The sequence below is a fragment of the Canis lupus genome, chromosome 1 (assembly GCF_048164855.1).
Source record: "Canis lupus baileyi chromosome 1, mCanLup2.hap1, whole genome shotgun sequence".
NCBI lineage: Eukaryota > Metazoa > Chordata > Mammalia > Carnivora > Canidae > Canis > Canis lupus.
The window spans coordinates 74,360,468-74,381,073 of record NC_132838.1 but is presented as its reverse complement, the minus strand read 5'-3'; the positions used below and the strand labels follow the sequence as shown (position 1 = coordinate 74,381,073).

Genomic DNA, 20,606 nt, shown 5'->3' with positions numbered 1-20,606 from the left:
TTGAATTGGAGAGGCCCCACAGGAGGACACTGGTCATTTAAAAATAAATCTTTATGCTGTTATGCTGGAAACAGACAAGTGTCCTGATGTGGACAGTAACAAGATGGCTATGCGGCACATCCCAACCAGTGGCTCCCTGCTGTCCTGCAAGAGCTCTGCAGGGATGAAGAACAATGCCCTCATAGTTCAAACTCTATAATTCTATTTGATTTTAAGTTTCATTTTATTTGTACCTTCAATAACAATGTATTTTGAGGTCCACTGTTTCTTAAAAGTTGTAAGCAGACTTTTTCTCCTGATGCTAATAACATGTTCTTTAAAATCAAATTCCTCTGTGTAGAATCGAAGAAGTCCCAACCATAGCTGCCCAACAGATTCTGTATTTTTCCCATATTCTGGCCAATAGGTGGGCTAGAAATAGAAGGGAACAAGAGATATCATGCTCTATAGTAAAGTGTTAATAGCTATCTTCATTTGTATCTTAGGGAGTAAATTTGGACTTATTTTAATTAACTGGAATTTAAATACATAAAAATATAATTATGTAACTTTTCTTTCACATTTAAAAATACCATTTATATGAGTTTATTAATCTCTACCCTGTGAGTTGGAGATAGTGAGAGCTCAGGGTTTTAAATGTCAAACCCCAGAATGTATGTTTGTGGAAGAATCTGGAAATAAATTTGAAGAGCCTTGATGATGCCTGGGTTATAGATCTTTGAACTCAAAGTTTTTTCAAACTCTAAAAACTTTGCAAATATTCATTCACTTGGAATAAAGTTATATAACATTTGAAATTGACAGGCATTAAAGAATCCTAGATACAGTCCCTAGAAACTCACCTGGCTTAATAAAAATGTTTTCAATTTCAAAGGACATCTGTATATGCTAGTTTTTTACTATCATAATATAAATAAATATAACAAATGATAATATAGTTGTTGACCACTACACCACAGCATAGTACAGCTAACTTTTAGTCAAGGATGTAAAAAAATCTTTACTCTTAAAATACGTACCAGTTCATCTATTTGATCAAAAAAATAAATATTCCAGCCATCAACAAATATTTCAGGTTTCTTTTCACCTTTGTATATCTGAAATTAATTTTTAAACTATTAGTATGGATTACAAATTTAATGCATTGATACAAAAACTTGTAGGAAAATAGTTAAATATTTAACTATAGAACCACAGAATATTAGAGAAAGAAGAGGGCTCAAAGGCAACCCAGCTTTACAGATGAGAAACACAATTTCTTTTACTAATACCTCTTGAAGGACAGGAATGACTGGTGGATTCCTCTGCTGGAGAAAATATAGCACCATAAGCGTGTATGCATATGACGATAAGCTGCCTCTAGATGCATCACCAATATCACACATCTAGAGGGAAAGAAAACAAGGAACAAAGAGAAGATCACCAATGTTTTTTGGTAAATTTGCAGCTATTCTATTATTACTAAAAATAAGGTGCTTTGGGGGATCCCTGGGTGGCTCAGTGGTTTAGCGCCTGCCTTCAGCCCAGGGCGTGATCCTGGAGTCCCGGGATCAAGTCCTGCATCCGGCTCCCTACATGGAGCCTGCTTCTCCCTCTGCCTATGTCTCTGCACCCCCACTCCCTTCATAAATAAAATAAAAAAAATCTTAAAAAAAAAAGGTGCTTTTATAGAGCTTTAATATAAAAATTACATCTTCAAATGCTAAAATATGCCAACAAAAGCAAATAAGACCAAACAAAAGGACGTTGAAATCAAACAAAAGAAAAATCCCAACCATCAGCCACAAGCAAGATCAGATTATCATAGGTAAATTTAAGACGACAAAATTTTAGCCTTCCATGGCCAGCTTCCCAAAATAGCTAAAGGAAGCATTTAACATGGCTGTGGTTCTTTACAAAATAAAGACTTATGTTTTCAACTAGATTTGAAGACAGACTGAAATTTCCTGATGAATCCCAACAGGAAGCATACTTACCTTTGTAAATACTTTCATGGTATAGCATAAGTATTTCACTCTGGGATCAATGGCTGAATAAGCAGATAAGAGCCTTGTGTTATGGAGAGCCTGTTAAGAGGACAATTACACTACAAATTATCAATAAGAAGAAGTTTTAGGCTGGAATATTCTGAAAAGGTTTACACTGTAATTCATTTTAGGTTGAAGACAATTAGACTAAAATTAATATTTTTCCCCCAAACTGAGCTTCATTAACTTCTTAGATAATAAGAATTATGAATGACATCTGAGCTCGTGACTTGCATGTTAATATGTCCTTAGTCTAAACATTCCTAGAAATAAGGCTATTAAGATAATTCCATCTAAGTAGATGTTAAAAGTCCCCCACCTCACCCTGGCATTATTTAAACTGAATGCACCTATGGTCCAGAGAAAGCCCATAAAGCCCTGAAGTAATAATCCAAGTGTGAGATCAAAGACCTACACTCCAAAATTAAAATTCAAGCCAAACAAAAAGCACCTGCCACTCTGACCTCATTTTAAATAAATACTAACAACTCTTTTTTATATACCCAGTCTCAGAACACTGCCAGGCACCCAGCAAGCACTTCTAAATAATGATTAAAAGAATGAGTAAGATAAAATAAATGGCTTAATTTTGCTTGAGATTTTGTAAATTAAGAGACATTTGTTCCCCTCGACTGCCCTAAAGAAAAAGCCTAGAGAAAAATCTCACCAGTGTGTTATACAAACTGATGTCCACTTCCAGACCACTTCTCAAATGGAAGAACTTTACAATTGGCACCTTTGCTGTTGTAATGGGCAAGATATTTCGCAGACCTAGATTGGAAATAAGATAGTATCATTAAATACAGCAGCCGGAGCCATCAGCTACTCTTATGTTAAGGTTCTAACACAAAATGATATAAACCTAACTCTGACATGTTTCACTGCAATCACTACAACTACTCAATTCTGTTACTAAATATCTGGAAAGACTCTTCTGGCAAAGTTTATATTAGTTAAACACATCAATATCTGAAATTCAAGGATGAACAAGGCAGACACTGACCTCCAGGAACTCACTGGATTATGGGTGTGCACAGGGCTGTCAGTCTGCTAAATACCAGAACGGAAGAAGCAATTACAGAGCCTAGGCTATGTGGGCCCTTCCTATTCTCTCTACCCAACTATATCTAATACAGAGAAAAGCCTTTGGGGTAATCATCTGAATCCTCAAAACAAAAGCTACTCATCACAGAGCCAGAAGTTAAGACAGTAAAAGAAAGGAATCAACTTCAATAGGAGAGGAGGAAATTGCCTGAACTGGACTTTGAAGAAGGAGAGTGACAAGTAAAGTTAGAAGAGGCTGAGGGGAGGGAAAGGAAAGGCCAGGAAAGTACACATGGACAGGGCAGATGCCTAAAGCAGAATGGCATGTTTGAGAACTTCCATGGAATTGTGAAGGCTACAGAGTAGACTTGAGGGAAAGTAATAATGAGTGATAGGAGGTGTGGCAGAAACCAGGAAGAGCTTCTCTCTATATATCCTTAGAGGCAAAGAGACACCAATGAACTGTATAAGTTGGGGGGAATCACTGACCACATCTATCTGGACAATGCCCTTGGCAGTGGACAGACTGGAGGCACCCACTGGGAGGCAGTGTGACTATTACCAAAAATGATCTATCTGGGCCTGAACTATCTTGGTGGCACAGGGATGCAGAGAAGCAGGAAGACATGCTTAAGAGTATGTATACCTATATGCGCTAGGGAAGTGGAGGCAGGGGGATGGGAAGCAGAGGTAGGGGGGAATAGGGGAGAAGAAGGAGGATTGTAACACTAAGAACTACCAGTTCCCGCGCACCAGAATCCTTCACAAACATTACCTCCTAAAATGTTCACCCTCACCCAAAAGATAGAAGACAGAGACCCAGAGATACTAATGTGCTTAGGAATATGGAGCTAGTAAATCACAGAGCTGAAATCTGCATGTAGGTGTGACCGACTCCAAATCTCTACTGAACCCATTCCAGGACAGATTAGTTACTGCTTCACCCATTTTGGTGATTCAAAGGATGTCAATGTCAACCACTGAGAAACTAGATTCAGAAGGAAGGGCAGGTAGTAGAGGTTGTGGCAGAAGGAAGGCAGTAAAGAGAGAGAGGAGTTCATTCTGAGATGGAGTTGGAGTTTCTCAAAGAGGTAAACAGCAGTATCTGGCAGGCAGATACATAGTGATCCAGAACTCAGGAGAAAACTATGTAGACAACAGAAGAAATTTCCAAAAAAAATGTCTGTGCAGAGACAGAGGAGGTCTAACTTATACTGGATGGGGGGGGGGGAGGTAATTCATATTTGCTGAATACTTGGCATATGCTAGATCCTTATTCTACTTTGTAGATGAGGAACTGAACACTTATGATGAAATGAGTGTCTTTCTGGGAATACACAGCCAACAAGTGGGAAGCCAAGATTTAAAACCAGAGAACTGGGGTGCCTGGGTGACCCAGTTGGTTGAGCATCTGCCTTTGGCTCAGGCCATTATGCCAGGGCCCCATGTCGGGCCCTCTGCTCCCCAGGCAGCCTGATTCTCCCTCTCCTTCCTACTCATGCTCTCTCTCTCAAATAAATAGATAAAAATCTTAAAAAAAAAAAAAAAAAAAAAAAGTTAAAACCAGGAATCTGATTCCAGAACTTCCACCAACTACTTTGCTATACTGTATTTAAATTAGATAGCCTTTCACTTTATTTCCTTCTCATTCTAGAATTTGACACTGTTGCCCATTATCTGCCTGTCCTCTACAGTTTATTCACAGCACATTGTCCTAGTTCTTGTCATTCCAATGGCTTTTTCCATGTCCTTTAATTTCTACCCACAGAAATTAAAGGCTTAGTCCTTAACTACTCTCAAAGGATCCCTTAGAATTCTTTTTATTCTTGCTCTCTCTCTCCAAGGATTTCAATGCAAAACTGTTTTCCTTTCGTTCTTCAATCCTGACAGACAACTCCATATTTCTAATTGGTTGCTGGACTTTTAAAACTTGGGGATTATACCTTCATGGTAAACTACACATCTCTACATGGTGTCTTCTGCAAACATTCCCATTTCTCAAGTACCCAAACATTAGTCTGAACTTTTATTTCTTACTTGTAGATACCAAAGCTAGGAGATTTCCCCTTGGGAATCTCTCCTCTCCTTTTCCTTTTAGGATCATTAGTATCTGGTTAAGGTACTAATGAATTTTGCCCTGAATTCACTTGGGTTATACCTTCCCTGAGAGACTCTACTAGCTGCTGAAAAAGCTTAAATTTTATTTTTATTGGGTTGCTCCTCTCTTGGAAGAAACTTCACTGGTTTTCAAATATCTGCAGGCTTTATCTTATCTAGTGATAGGAACCACCTGAAATTCCTCCCTAAATGTACTGATCTTCCCACTGTCCTACGAGATATACTACAGTAACTCTCATGTTCATGTGCATGCACTCTTAGGAAGACTTCTCCTTCTATCTTTCGAGTCATATCCATCATCACCTGAGATCAGTATAAACCCATCTCCTGCATGAATCTTCCCTATGCAACTCTTAAAAAAAAAAAAAAAAGATCTTATTTATCCATTAATGAGAGACACAGAAAGAGAGAGAGAGAGAGGCGCAGAGACCCAAGCGGAGGGAGAAGCAGGCTCCATGCAGGGAGCCCAACGTGGGACCGGATCTCAGGTCTCCAGGATCAGGCCCTGGGCTGAAGGCGGCGCTAAACTGCTCAGCCACCCGGGCCGCCCCCTATGCAACTCTTTACCAGAATCTCTCTATCTTCAGAGCTTACTGAATACTTATAATAGCTTCTGACTTGTTCTGAAAGATGAATACTACCTTACACTGTTACATGGCCTGTAACATGTAACATGGTGTCTTTCCTTTTTTAAAATCTGAAAGTTAGGACATCTGGGTGGCTCAGCGGTTGAACATCTGCCTTCGGCCCAGGGTGTGATCCTGGAGACCGGGGATCGAGTCCCACATCGGGCTCCCTGCACGGAGCCTGCCTCTCCCTCTGCCTATGTCTCTGCCTCTCTCTCTGTGTGTCTCTCATGAATAAATAAATAAAATATTAAAAAATAAAATAAAATAAAATAAAATCTGAAAGTTGTCTGAGGAAAAGACTTGTAGAGACTTTTTATTTTTCCACCATCCCTAAGTGCCCAACACTGTACTGAACACATAGTAGGCACCCAATAAGATAGTTGGGGACTGCTTTTAAAGATGTCAGGTTTCAGTCATAGCCCTCTAGCTATTATTAAATTCTTGTTCCATGCAATCTGTGTTCCATTACTATTATCTGTATGTAGAAGTCATTTCAGTCTAATAATGACCTGTTTTTAACAAGCATGGCTCATTCTTAGGATAGATACACTTTTGTATTGAGGGGAAAGGAACATGAGGTCTCTAGTTTTTAATCTCAAATGGTGCAGGAAAAAAATTGAGCAAATAAGAGAGAGAATAATAAATCGAATGTGATAAAATGTTAATAGCTAGTGGATCCAAATGAAAGATATACAGAGTTTGTCATACAATTTTTGGGGCTTTCCTGTAAGTTTCAAATTATTTCAAACAAAAAGTAAAAAATCTAGCTCAGTACTAAATAATAATTGTGGCAACTTAGCAATTTAGTTTATTTGCATGATTTCAAAAAAATTTAAAAAGCTCATGATCTTTATTTAAAGATTCTATTTATTTGAGAGAGATAGCATGAGAGAGAGACAGAGCAGGAGCAGGGGGAGGGGCAAAGGGAGAAACAGACTCCCAGCCAAGCAGGAAGTCCAATGCAGGACTCAATTCCAAAACTCAGGGATCATGACCTGAGCTGAAAGCAAATGCTTAACTGCCTGGGCCACCCAGGTGCCCAAAAAGCTCATGATCTTTAAAGGTAAAATTCCCAAGTGAAAGGAATGTGTATTTCAGTGACAAAAAAAAGAAAAAAAAATTCAATGCAAATTAAAAAAAAAAATGATGTTCTATGTTAATTTTCAGAGGGAATAAACTGAAATTAATATTTTTTCTTGTTATTTAAGTAATGTGCTATCCTTTTTATTTAAATGCTTGGAAATAAAAAAAATACAAAAAAAGGAGAGAGGGAGCACTCCATGTGTATGTTTGTGTGTGTGACATTAACTTACGTCTATTCTTTCTGAGAGAGAATAATAAGAGAGAGAGTCTCATAAACCATTTAAGTTTTGTAGGGTCATGAACCATATCATGCTCACCTTCATTCCCAGCTCCTAGCACAAAAATTTGCAAGAAATTTCAAGAAATTTTGAACCACATTTTAAAAGAAGAGTCTCACTGTTAACAGCATTCATAGCTGTCCCTGACAGCAAAATAATATGTTGTTAATGGTATGTCAGCACTGTGCACAATTTATAGCATCTATATGTTTTATAGTTGTAAAAAAGTGACCTGGTTCAGTTTTCTCAACTTATTGATGAGAGGAAAAGAGATTAAGTTAAATGACTTGTTCAGTGTCACATACGACTGTTGAGCAGCATAGCTACAAATACAATCCATAACCCCACCGTGCTTTCCATTATGCTTCACACCTGTCAACAACACTTTGATTGATACAGTCTCATTATGACAAAATGGGTTTCCAAAATTTCTTGCCTGTTTTGTATATGCTTTGTTTTGAAATAAAACTAAGCTAGGCAACAATATGCATTCGAATGATTACCAATTCTTTAGTCCTTCATGCTTATTCATACAAAATTTTTTTTAAGATTTATTTATTTACGATAGACACAGAGAGAGAGAGAGAGAGAGGCAGAGAGACACAGGCAGAGGGAGAAGCAGGCTCTATGCCGGGAGCCCGACGTGGGACTCGATCCCGGGACTCCAGGATTGTGCCCTGGGCCAAAGGCAGGCGCTAAACTGCTGAGCCACCCAGGGATCCCCCTCATACAAAATTTTTTACAGACATCAATATTGCAAATGTGCTATAGATGAGCCACTATACTGTTTCATTGGTATTAATAAATTCTAAGTATGCAAAACACTAGTAAAAAAGACAAAAATATTTTTAGAAAAAGTTTGCAGAGGTACCTGAATGTTTTTTGAGGACTCTTGCCAATTCTTCAATAGTTCTTACACAGTCCAACCCCTGCAACAAAAATTGCATATACTGAATCAAAAAAGGAAGACAAGTTCCTAACCTGCATCCATTACCTTTAGAAATAACGATTAATTTCAGCTCATTCATACATTTTTCCCTTTTAGGCAAGCCTTGGTCAGTATTCATAAGCAATATCCTATGGATATAAAAACTCCCGTAGACCCTACTTCCTAATGGTTTTTGGAAGTACAAGAGAGGCTGAAATCAGATGCCCCAGAAAAGTGTGAATCACTGTCCAAATGAGGACCTCCATTTTTCCTCTTTATGTAGTTGTGTTATTCATAAGTGCACTCTGTGCCAGAATAAATAAGAGGGAGCTTTTGTGCCCCACATTATTCATTCTGGGTGGACTTTCATTATATTTCTGTTAAGAGCTGATGACCTGCTATGGACAGTGATTAAGCTCAGGTGATCTCTCCAGAGGATTGTGTAAACGCACAAATTGAAGTCATACAGCAAATACGAGTGTTTAAAAAAAAAATTACACTTCAAAACACTGGGCTCACCTTTTACAACATAAACCCTTTGATGGCTACATACATCTCAGAATGTATTTGAAACTTTTGTTCAGAAATGTCCATAAAGCTAGTTTATAAGCCATGTAAAAATTTGATATTGATGACATACAATAAGGTAATTCCATATACTGGACCCACTCCTGCTTGTCCTCTTTACTCATCAAACTCAGGGTAGACAACTTTTGGCTATTTTCCCAAATCAGATACATCCTCAAAAGAAAAAGACTTGAAAATAAGGACAGACCTAAAAAGATCTTGAGTGACAACAACATCACTCATTTGGCTCTACAGTATCTGGACTGTTGTCAAAAAGAAAAAAAGATTCTTGGCACTTCTCAGACTTTATACTTCCCTGAAGTGTATTTTGTAAATGTTTCCTATTTGTCAGAGGCTAGCAAACCTTTCTGCTCTGCAAACCACATGACCCTGTTGTAACTACTCAATTCTGTGGTTATTGAGTGAAAGCAGAAGCTGTAAACACTTCACAAATGAAGGATGTGACTTGTGTCCTGAATTGACAAAACAGGCAGTACATAGGCTGGATTTAGCCTATGGGCCATAGTCTGCTGACTTGACATACATCATCCAAGCTGATGTGCACAATCTCCGGATGCAAGAGGAACAGAAGGTACTCTTTCCTTTTATAAATTATCAACCAAATACCACATGTTTAGGGACATATGAAACCAAGTTTGTCTTGAATCTAGGTCTCTGAACTGTGAGTTTAGCCCTCTTATCATTGTACCACATTTGTTGGCCTTCTAAAAAATGTCTCAGAGAACCACAATGCCCACCTCTTAAAACACTTTTCAAAAAGCCTTATGTGGGTGTGTGCATCAAAGTCAGCTTACTGGCCATGCCAGTAGGACACCAGAAGGGCTGGTTTGCCTTTATAGTGTTCCCACAGGCTGCTTTCAAATCCACTCTGTACTACAGGTTGAAAGTACTCCTTGCATTTACCTCTAACCTTAAGTATTTGACCAGAGAGACTATGCCAAATGGCATACTCCATATGGTACGTTCTGATAAATTTGGAAAATACCAAGCTGTACGGTCAGTCAAGATTGTCAAATCATACTGCCACAGCAAATTCAAGTTTTAGGTGGTTACGGTACCTCTGCAGTTTCAAGTCCATTAATTGTCATACAGACGTCAAGGTCACTCTGTTTGAACCCAAATCCATTTTTGGAGGAGCCAAACAAGCTCAATTTAGTTCCTGTTAAGGATATATGAAAAGTAATAATCAATTACTTGAGTACATTTAATTTTCTGATCAAAATAGCCCTCTCAATGAATCAAATATACCCAGCTATTAACTATCCTATATGAATCTCATTATAATTATCTTCTTTTATTAACCATTTATTACAAGCTGTTTTCTCTCAAAATTTATTTTTTTTCAAAATTTACTTTAAATAAATTCAATCTGCATAAGATGTGAAATACTACCAAGTGCCACTTTATTCTTAAATGTGCAAGGATATTTCAAGGGAAATGTGGATCATATTAATATATTTAATAATGTAATTTTATTGCTTTTTAAATATCCACTTTTTAGAGATGAACTTTGACTTTAAAGATAACACGAAATGAGGGAAGCCTGGGTGGCTCAATGGTTGAGCATCTGGCCTTTGGCCCAGGGTGTGATCCTGGGGTCCTGGGATTGAGTCCTGCATCAGGCTCCCAGCAGAGAGCCTGCTTCTTCCTCTGCCTGTGTCTCTGCCTTTCTCTGTGTCTCCCATGAATAAATAAATCTACAAAAATCTTAAAAAAAATAAAAATAAAAACACGAAATGAAATTTCACTTGTGGTGTCTGCTAACAGAAATCCCACACTGCTACTGTCTTTTCTGTTGGTTAACTAGGATCTGGCAGACCAAAGACCATTCTCGGGATATCACAAAGTAAGTGAAGCCCTGTCCCCACCATCACCACAAAATTACCTTCTCATTCTCAAAGTTAATGTGCTTGTAACACATGTACTCATTCTAAAGGAAGGTCATACTACCTTTCTTTTCTTAAAGGTAAAAAGTTATTTACCTGGAAACTCCTGTCTTATGAAACTTTCTAGGTTTTGCCGAATATGTTCACGAGCTTGATCTTCTGAAATAGTTGGAGAAAAATCCTCTGTTTAAAATAAAAAAAATTTAGAAACAAAGATTGTTCACACTCTCTGGAAAAAAACCTTTTTTTATAAAACAAAATCTAACATTAAAGTTAAAAAGAAAACTCTAAATTTTGTGTCTTCCTGGTAGACAGCATTAGTAATATAAAATAGAAAATGTCTCTCTTTGAAAAGAGTCTATCCCCACTCTTTTACACTGTTGGTGGGAATGCAAGCTGGTGTAGCTACCCTGCAAAACAGGAGGTTTTTGGAGGTTCTTCAAAAAGTTGAAAATAAAGCTACCCTATGATCCAGCAATTGCACTACTAGGTATTTACACCAAAGATATAAATATATTGATCTGAAGGGACACCTGCACCCCAGTGTTTACAGCAGCAATGTCCACAATAGCCAGACTATGGAAAGAGCCCAGATGTCCATCAACAGATAAATGGATAAAGAAGATGTGGTATATATATATATATAACAATGGAATATTACTCAGCCATCAAAAAATGAAATCATTTGTACTGGTGTGGATAGAACTAGAGGGTTTTATGCTAAGTGAAATAAGTCAATTAGAGAAAGACAATTATCATATGACCTCACTCATATGTGGAATTTAAGAAACAAAACAGGATCACAGGGGAAGGGACAGAAAAATAAGACAAAATCAGAGAGGATGCAAACCATAAGACACCCTTAACCATAGGAAATTAACAGCGTTGCTGGAGAGGAGGGGCTGTGGGGGGACGGGGGTAACAGGGTGATGGGCATTAAGGAGGGCACATGATGTGATGAGCACTGGGTGTTATATAAGATTGATGAATCACTGACTCTACCTCTGAAACTAATAATATACTAAATGTTAATTAACTGAATTTAAATTTAAAAAGGAAAAAACCCAAAAGTTAATGATGTATTATACCACCCTAAAAATAAAAAATAATAAAACAAAGAAGACAGTCTGTCCCTAGGAGCTGCTCCTGGAATAGAAACAAATCTGCACAGCCATTCTGCTACTAGATTTCAGAAACGAAGCGGTCTATAAAGGTGGCCTTCAGGGAGCTCCCCCAGAGTGTGAACACTAAAGTTTGCAAGCATGCACAAACATATTGTTTTCTTCGGGGACTCTGGATTCCTTTCATAGTTTATAACTCCCAAAAAGGTGTAAAAACGACTAAATCACTGGTTAACAAAGAAGTGCCTTCTGACACAGTTGCCTCAGGAGGTGGCACCATGGTGCATCAAGCTCATCTAAAGAGTTACCTGCTTCTCCTTTAAACGCGTTTCCTTTAACTTGAATTCTCTGTATACCACTGCTTCCCCACACTGGTATTCCTTAAAGGGCTGTTAGGGGGCTACTCATTAGTGTTAAAGTATTTTATGATTAAATTTTAGAAATGCTGGGATAAAGAGTTACATCAGTTCTTTACCTTAACATTTCTCAGAGGCCATTATTACCCTAACGTGCCCTTGGGTAATAATGGGCAGGGAGTAGCGGCTACACTCTTGGGCCGGGAGCAGCGGCTACACTCCTTCCCTACTTGACTTATGGAGTACTTCTTGCCATGACATACTATTAACTGCACTCAGGAAAACAATTCAAGGAACACCAGTTAGGAATGGTGTTAGACTTAGAAGTTTCTTAGAAACTTAGACAGTTTCTTCAACAGTTAGACTTAGAAGATTCTCCTTCCTTCCCTATCTTTCCTTCCACAATGGTTTACTCTGTCTCAGCTGAAACACACACACAGAGCTCTGTGGACACAGGGAAGAATGGAACAGACATGGTCCCAGTGATGGAGCTAACAGCTCAGTGATGCAGACAGAGGACCTTGAGCAAATGTCAATGCAATATTCTGACAAATGAAATGTTAATAACTTACTGTAACATTGGACGCAAACTTGATCTAAGATATTTAAAAATTTGGGTGTCAGTGGTGGCAGAGGTTCCAGCTGAATTCTTTTGAAGTCTTCGGGACAGTCTTTCTTGAGATGACCTTCTCGTTTGCATAAACTGCACACGACCGTAGGAGACTGCAGTAAGGGTCAAAGCAAAACAAGACATAATATACAACCCTGTGTGCCAAATGAAGGGGTCCTGAATCTTTTTTTTTTTTTTTTTTTTAAAGTCCATAGTCTACTCTTGCTTTCCAAAGGAATAAAAATAATGTGCAGTCACTCCAAATTATTTGAGATGAGGACATCTTATGGGATACTCAGGAGTAAAAGGTAGTAATTTCCACTGCCAAGAGCATTCCCTTTCTCCAAGGCAAATTCGCATAGGTCTAAGGAGGGAAGGAGATGGAGCAATTGTATTGGAGTGGAAGATCAACCCCTACCACCACCCAAACGGGGAGAACTCTGTTATAGTACACAAAAATTACAGGTGTTAAAACTGTTTAATGTCTCTTCTCTTAGTTCTGAGAGGGGCACTGATTACCTTGCCTTTCGTGAAGGTGAGTTTGCTGAATTCATAGAAGAAATCAGACTGATCCGAAGTTGAACTATCCTCAAATGCACTTTCTTCTTTAAGATTGATTTTGCTAAATTCCATTAGTAGAGCCCCATCTGCAGGTTTCCCACCTTCTTTTAAGTCTTTATACTTAGCAGACTCTCCTAGGTCATCCTCTTCCTCAGACAGGGCATCCTCATCCCCTGATCCTGTATATGTATTTTCTAATTCATCTTCATTAGCCAAGTCATCCTCATCTTCCCTTTGGGTAATGGACAGCCTGGGCTCTTCTTCATCATCCTCTTCCTCTTCCTCCTCCTCTTCATCGGAATGAAGGATTCCTGATGTACGGCCCTCTCTAGAAGGGGTGAAGTGGCTTAGAGCATCTTCGAGGTCATCAGTACCTCCTTCTATGCCTTCTTCATCAACATCAGCCTTGTCCTCTGAAGTAGTGAATCCATCACACTCTTTGGCTGTAGGATTTTGGAAGCCTTCTAAACCCAAAGTGCTATCTGTCTCATTTTTTTGTGTGCTGCCACAGATGGCAAGCTCTCCATGTTTGCTACTCCTTAAACCCAGATCACTGGCAGTCAAAGGATGCTTACCCTCTCTCACAATTTTACTTCCAGTTTCTTGATGGTATACTTTAACATCCTCATACTCATCACAACTGGCCCCTGTCTTGACACAGTCTGAGTTTTCCAGGTGGACACTGACATGTACATTTCCTATTTCCTCTGTTGGGGGGCTTCCAAAGCTTTCTGCAGTCTCTTGAAGAGTACATGGCTGTACCATGCAATTGTCTGCAGCTGAACTGGCAGCACTTGGCCCTTGAGCCAAAACTGTGCTTTTGAGTTTATCATCTTTGGCCTGTGTACCCGAGTCATGCTTGGCTACTTCTTTAGAATGTTTGGAAAGACAAGTGACAGTACTCAGAGACTTTGGAAGGCTGGATTTTGTAATTTTGTGTGGAAGAGCAAAATACTTATACGTTGTCCTTAAACAATGAAGTATATATTCAAACACGGGTTGATTATTTAGAGTCCTTGCCACATTTCGCTTAACAGAGTAGGGATCTGTAACAACAAAAAATCCACCACTTCATACATTTCTATTTCACGTTTTAAAAATTAGCCTGCTATAGATCAAAACAGACAACAAACAAGCAATACTAAAATTTAGCATGAATCTTTTATGCTTTTTTAAAAACTGGGGATGGGGAAGTAAAGATGTAGTTTAAGAACAAAAAGAAATGCTTTCTTAAACGTCTGCTCTATGAAGAGAACCCATTCAGTTCAGAACCAATACCCCTTCCCTATTTTGTTCTGTGACTGTGGAGGTAAAAAAGGTGTCATCAGTGTGGCTCTTGTGCCATGGGGAAGTGAGATCTTCCCACCAGGCTCTGCTGAGTGCTCTGCCTCCCCACTCAGCCAGGCCCTGTGGTGTGTAGAGCTTACCTCCACTCTTCTGCCCTGGGAAGCCCCATCACTGAACTGGCTGGACTGAATTCAGGGGCGAGAGGGAGGCACGAGGAGGAGACACCACTTCTCTCAATCTTTTCTCCTCCCCTAGAACTCCAGCAGGTTAGGCAATTGGCCAGAAGAGCTGAGCCACAGAAACTGCAGGGGAGGGTTTAAAAATGTGAGATCCCCATGACTGCACACAGAATTTATGCAAAATGCAAAAAAACAAAAAACAAAAAACAAAAAAACCCTCTTATGCAATATAAAGCTTGAAAAAAATCAAGCAAAAAATACAAGAATTCCATTTAGGAGGTTAAGTTATTTGAAGGAGGAGAATTAAGATTTTTAGAGGGGTTTCAACCTCCTAACTTTGCAAAGCTGAGAAGAGCTAGTCCACTTAAGGTAGTCTACAGGGCACATCAGCAAGTTTCATACGATGGTTTTAGTTAAATGAGCCTTCGCTAGAAAAAGTGTTTTTATGAATCAGTTTCAAATGCTACCATAGATATTCCAAAAATAACCAGCCCCTCTCTCTATGAAGAGGAATCCAACAAAGAATTATTTTTCATGAGAAAAAGTATTTTCTCACCTTCGTAAAACTAAACAGCAATAAGCGAGGAAAGGACGGAATCTAAAAATCCAGCAACCAGAACAATAAACAGGAAAGGGGGATTCACACATCATGGGGCGGGGTGCAAGCGGGCACGACTACATAAGCGTTTTAAGTTGTTAAGCAATTTACAGAGAAAGCAAGGACTCTGCCAGCCACTGTTTAACTGTTTAACTAAGACGTTTTACTGTAGTGCTTAAAAAGCCCAGGATAAACAAATTTGGTCCCTTGGGATGACCACAGTAACACATGCAAGATTCTAACTATTTCAACTTTTGGGGTCAGGCCTACATTACACGTGGAGGCTGAAAGGAGAAGTAAAAAAGCATGCAGTTAGACTGGTACCTTAAAAAGAAAGGGAATTAAAGATAAACATTTTGAGATACCTTCAATGGCAATGCGCTTTTTGGGCCAATCCTTCAATTCACGAGATACAGATTCTTTGACACGAATGCTTATCACTAAATCAGCTAAATTAAATTCTAAAGCATAGAATCGAAGCATTTCCACCCAGAGCTGCCCAACTGGTACTGATGGCACATGCCTGAGATCAAATATTAATGACACCTATTAAGAGAAAAGAGAAAACATACATGTTAGTTCAGATGTCAGCACGATCTGAAAAACTAGAGATTATTCAAGCCAGTTAACAAAATACCCCTGAGACAGGAATTTGACAATCCATCTAGGTAAATCACATCTAGGTTGTATTTTGTTTGTGGGAAAAATGACACTTCTACCCTGCACTCCTGGGATGAGAGCATGTTAAAATCTAACCATCATCATAGGAGCAGATAGGCAATTTGAGGTAACTAGGTGGCACTCTTCATTTTGAGGCCCTAAGGACAGGTGGAGAGAACCGTGCATGGATTTGCTACTCTCAGCACAGAGCTCTCCCTGGCACTGCCACCGGAGAGGGTACCTTTATACTTTATACAAACGAAAATGTGCAGCAGCCAGAGGTGGAGAGCAAAGGGCAAAACACTCCTTTCATTTGCTCTGAGAAGCTACATGAGCTCACTGAATCTGCCATGGGCAACTGATTTTAAAGTCAACTCTCTCTCTTTTTTTTTTAAGGTTTATTTAAGGAATCTCTATGCCCAACGTGGGGCTTGAATGCATGAACCTGAGATCAAGAGTCTCATGCTGTTAAAATTGAGCCAGCCAGGCGCCCCAAAGTCAAATAACTCTTGATATTGGAAATTAATGCCAGCTTTATGTTCACAGACTCTCGACAAACTGGAACATGCTGTGATGGAATATACTGGAAGGTGCATAGGACCTAGAATAGAAACAAAAGAGTCCAAATACTGACTGCCACTTCATAGCTTTTAACTGCTCTCTGACTTAGCCTCTTCACTCTCAGTTGGCATGATGGCACAGTGGCTGAGAGAACTGGTTTTGCAATGGGACATTAGGTTTGAAATCCATCTCTGCCATGGATTAGATGCGTATAATCCTGGCCAAGCTCTACATTGTCTAAGCCTCAGTTTCCTCATCTGAACAATGGGGATTACAGTACCCACCTCAGAGGGTTGTTGGGAGGACTGAGTGAGAGAATGTCTGTAAAGAGCTTAGCACAGTGCCTGGCACACATGTTCAAAAAATGGTCGCTATCATTATCTGCAGAGTAGGGATGATACCACCTATAACACAGGATAGTTATGAGGATTAAATGAGAAACAAGGGAAAGCACCCAGCAGGTCTGGTTGCTCTGTGTATTCTTTCACTTAGATACAATCTTTTAAGTACAAGAAATCCATTTATCATTGAAACATGTCACAACTGTAAGATGCTCTTGAGAGGTAATCCTTCAACTCCCATATGTTACAGGAGAAAACTGAAGCCCAGAAAGTTGATATGACTTGTCAAAGGTGCCACTGCTTGTCAGTGGCAGAATGAGAACAACGTCTCTCGATCCCAGTACAGTGCTCTTGTCACCACGCCATGCAACCAATCTCAACCCTGTCTAGGTCTTCATTTCTAAAGTAGTGGCATGACTAATCTCTCCAAATAGCACAAAAATGTAAACATCAAATATTTACTTGGGCTTACAGCAACAGCTTTTCCTTCTCAAGTATACAAATCTGTTTCCGATCACACTTTATTATATTGAGCTTCAAAACAGGTGATATGGTATTTTATTAACCACTAAATCCTGACCACAAACATCTTGTCAAATATGATAAAGTCATCAGGTAGATTTACAAAGCAGAACTGCCTGAAAATGGAAGTGGTCTAAGTCCCAAACACTGTAGTTGAGGACATAAGAAAATCCCTAGAAATTGAAAGCCTCATTAAATTTCACCTCTTATCCATAAGACTTACTCAGTATCACTAAGGGCTTTTTAAACATCTCACTGAAATAACTTAATACAATAACATGGGACTTAAGAGATCAACATATCTACACTTATAGTACACTTAAGCTGTTTTTCTTTTAAAGTAGAGAACATTTTCTTTAAAAAAAAAAAAAAAGAAGGGCAACTAACATTTAATGTGTTTACAATATGGTTGGCACTGAGATAAGCATTCTATAAGTCAATGACCCTGAGAGAGTACCAATATCTCCATTTTTAAGCGAGGAAACTGGGGCCCAGGAAGATCAAGTCACTTGCCCAAGGACACACAGCCAGGAGGTGGGAGAACTGGGATATGAATTCATATATTCTGGCTCCAAAGTCTGTAGTCTTCTCCACTACTAGAACCCCAAATAGAAAACAGAAAAAAGTGGTGGTGTTCTGGTGGCAGCAGGCACTGGCACTGCCTCCCTTCTCTCTCCAGCGTTCAAGGATTCTTGAAAACACAACTGGAGAATCTATGATTCACCACCATCCCCTCATTGTAGGCACAGACCAGAGGAGTGACAGGACTTGTGTGAATACAGCTAGGACTAGAATCCTGATCTCAGAAGTATTTTGTGGGTATTGCTGCCACTTCATCCCAGAGAATTATGGGGAAGGTCGTGGGGTCAGGGACCATCCACCAAACTGGGACAGGTTCCTATTCTCATTTCTAGTATAATTACACAGCTCAGATTTTTGATATTTCAGTGGCAATTCTTTCCTTGTGCATAAGCTTCCCTGCCTACCCCTAATGGTATGGATGAGGACTCTGAAATACATTATATGGAATACTTATTCACTGTTATTTTAGTACTTTGAGGTGAGTTCAATTTTCTTGTATTTAAAACTCATAATACCATCTAAGACATAATGAGGATACACAGGGATTTATCTTTGAATTCTCAGCATCTTTTACAGGACCCTATATACAGAAGAAACTACATAAATAACTTGGATTCAATAACCTGAATTTTACCTTTTCTCATTGCTTGTCTATTTGAAGGACTGAACAGACTAGGAAATGAAACATCACAAAAGAGTAAAGATAGTTGATGGATGAGAGGACTGATTAACTCACCAGATACCACAACTAACAATGAAATCAGATATAAATACCAAAATTAGAAATGAGCAAGAACAGACCTGTCCCCTTTTAACAGGCACTTCTTTTGGTGCCTCTTCTTTTGCTGTGTCTGCATCCCCGGTGGCATTATCAGTGTATTCCCAGACCACAGTGTCTTTCTGAACGTCTTTAAGATTGAAGTTCCCTAGTTTGTTTAATGAGAATCCTTCAATCTAGGAAAAATTAAGACAAATACTATTATTACGAGGTAGAAAGGATTTTATATCAACCAGAGCATATTAATCCTGGAAGAAATGAAAACATAGATCATTGGAAACAAAAAAAGGTATATTGTTCATGGACTGATATATCTGTTCATTTAAAAATACTTTTTAAAGTAAAAAACAAGGTTTTAGTTTGCATAAGATATGGTAATTCTGTGAAATAATTCTTCAGTAAACAGTCTAAGAGAAGGTAACACAGCCTAAGCCCAAAGCCACCAGTTCTGGAGTAAAACTCCAGTGAGACTTTCTCCTGGTCTCAGGTTTCTCTAAGAACAGGTTACACTAGAACTTCCTTTAGGAGACAGTTGTGACATGAAACAACGGACATAAACCACTGACATGGCATATGGCATACGGTGAATGCTCAATGTAAGAAACTTTCTATTGATACTGTTGAAATGCCAATTACTTAGAATACAGTCTGGGCTCAAAAGGTCTAAGAAATGTGAAACAAAGTTGAACAGGTTTCTTTATTGTGCAGTGGGATTGATCACCGCCCTTTTTTTTAATATAATAAATTTATTTTTTATTGGTGTTCAATTTACTAACATACAGAATAACACCCAGTGCTCATCCCGTCAAGTGCCCCCCTCAGTGCCCGTCACCCATTCACCCCCACCCCCCGCCCTCCTCCCCTTCCACCACCCCTAGTTCGTTTCTCAGAGTTAGGAGTCTTTATGTTGTCTCCCTTTCTGATATTTCCCACACATTTCTTCTCCCTTCCCTTATATTCCGTTTCACTATTATTTATATTCCCCAAATGAATGAGAACATATAATGTTTGTCCTTCTCCGATTGACTTACTTCACTCAGCATAATACCCTCCAGTTCCATCCACATTGATGCAAATGGTGGGTATTTGTCGTTTCTAATGGCTGAGTAATATTCCATTGTATACATAAACCACATCTTCTTTATCCATTCATCTTTCGATGGACACCGAGGCTCCTTCCACAGTTTGGCTATTGTGGACATTGCTGCTGGAAACATCGGGGTGCAGGTGTCCCGGCGTTCCATTGCATCTGAATCTTTGGGGTAAATCCCCAGCAGTGCCATTGCTGGGTCGTAGGGCAGGTCTATTTTTAACTCTTTGAGGAACCTCCACACAGTTTTCCAGAGTGGCTGCACCAGTTCACATTCCCACCAACAGTGCAAGAGGGTTCCCTTTTCTCCACATCCTCTCCAACATTTGTGGCTTCCTGCCTTGTTAATTTTCCCCATTCTCACTGGTGTGGGGTGGTATCTCATTGCGGTTTTGATTTGTATTTCCCTGATGGCAAGTGATGCAGAGCATTTTCTCATGTGCATGTTGGGCATGTCTATGTCTTCCTCTGTGAGATTTCTGTTCATGTCTTTTGCCCATTTCATGACTGGATTGTTTGTTTCTTTGCTGTTGAGTTTAATAAGTTCTTTATAGATCTTGGAAACTAGCCCTTTATCTGATAGGTCATTTGCAAATATCTTCTCCCATTCTGTAGGTTGTCTTTTAGTTTTGTTGACTGTAACCTTTGCTGTGCAAAAGCTTCTTATCTTGATGAAGTCCCAATAGTTCATTTTTGCTTCTGTTTCTTTTGCCTTAGTGGATGTATCTTGCAAGAAGTTACTGTGGCTGAGTTCAAAAAGCGTGTTGCCTGTGTTCTCC

The 20,606-nt window shown here is 39.1% G+C and overlaps 1 protein-coding gene across 7 annotated transcripts in view; it reads right to left on the bottom strand.

The window, feature by feature from the left end:
• The window catches only part of TUT7 (terminal uridylyl transferase 7), a 64,214-nt gene that overhangs the window by 21,686 nt on the left and 21,922 nt on the right, over positions 1-20,606 (bottom strand). For all 7 annotated transcript variants that reach the window (XM_072835515.1, XM_072835534.1, XM_072835524.1 and 4 more), the window contains exons 11-22: positions 18,761-18,913; positions 15,659-15,839; positions 13,188-14,275; positions 12,631-12,781; positions 10,678-10,764; positions 9,754-9,854; positions 8,051-8,108; positions 2,695-2,798; positions 1,977-2,066; positions 1,272-1,385; positions 1,020-1,097; positions 234-411 (exon numbers count right to left, since the gene is read on the bottom strand). In XM_072835515.1, the coding sequence (XP_072691616.1) occupies positions 234-411; positions 1,020-1,097; positions 1,272-1,385; positions 1,977-2,066; positions 2,695-2,798; positions 8,051-8,108; positions 9,754-9,854; positions 10,678-10,764; positions 12,631-12,781; positions 13,188-14,275; positions 15,659-15,839; positions 18,761-18,913 (2,383 nt within the window). The remainder of the gene's footprint in view (positions 1-233; positions 412-1,019; positions 1,098-1,271; positions 1,386-1,976; positions 2,067-2,694; positions 2,799-8,050; positions 8,109-9,753; positions 9,855-10,677; positions 10,765-12,630; positions 12,782-13,187; positions 14,276-15,658; positions 15,840-18,760; positions 18,914-20,606) is intronic.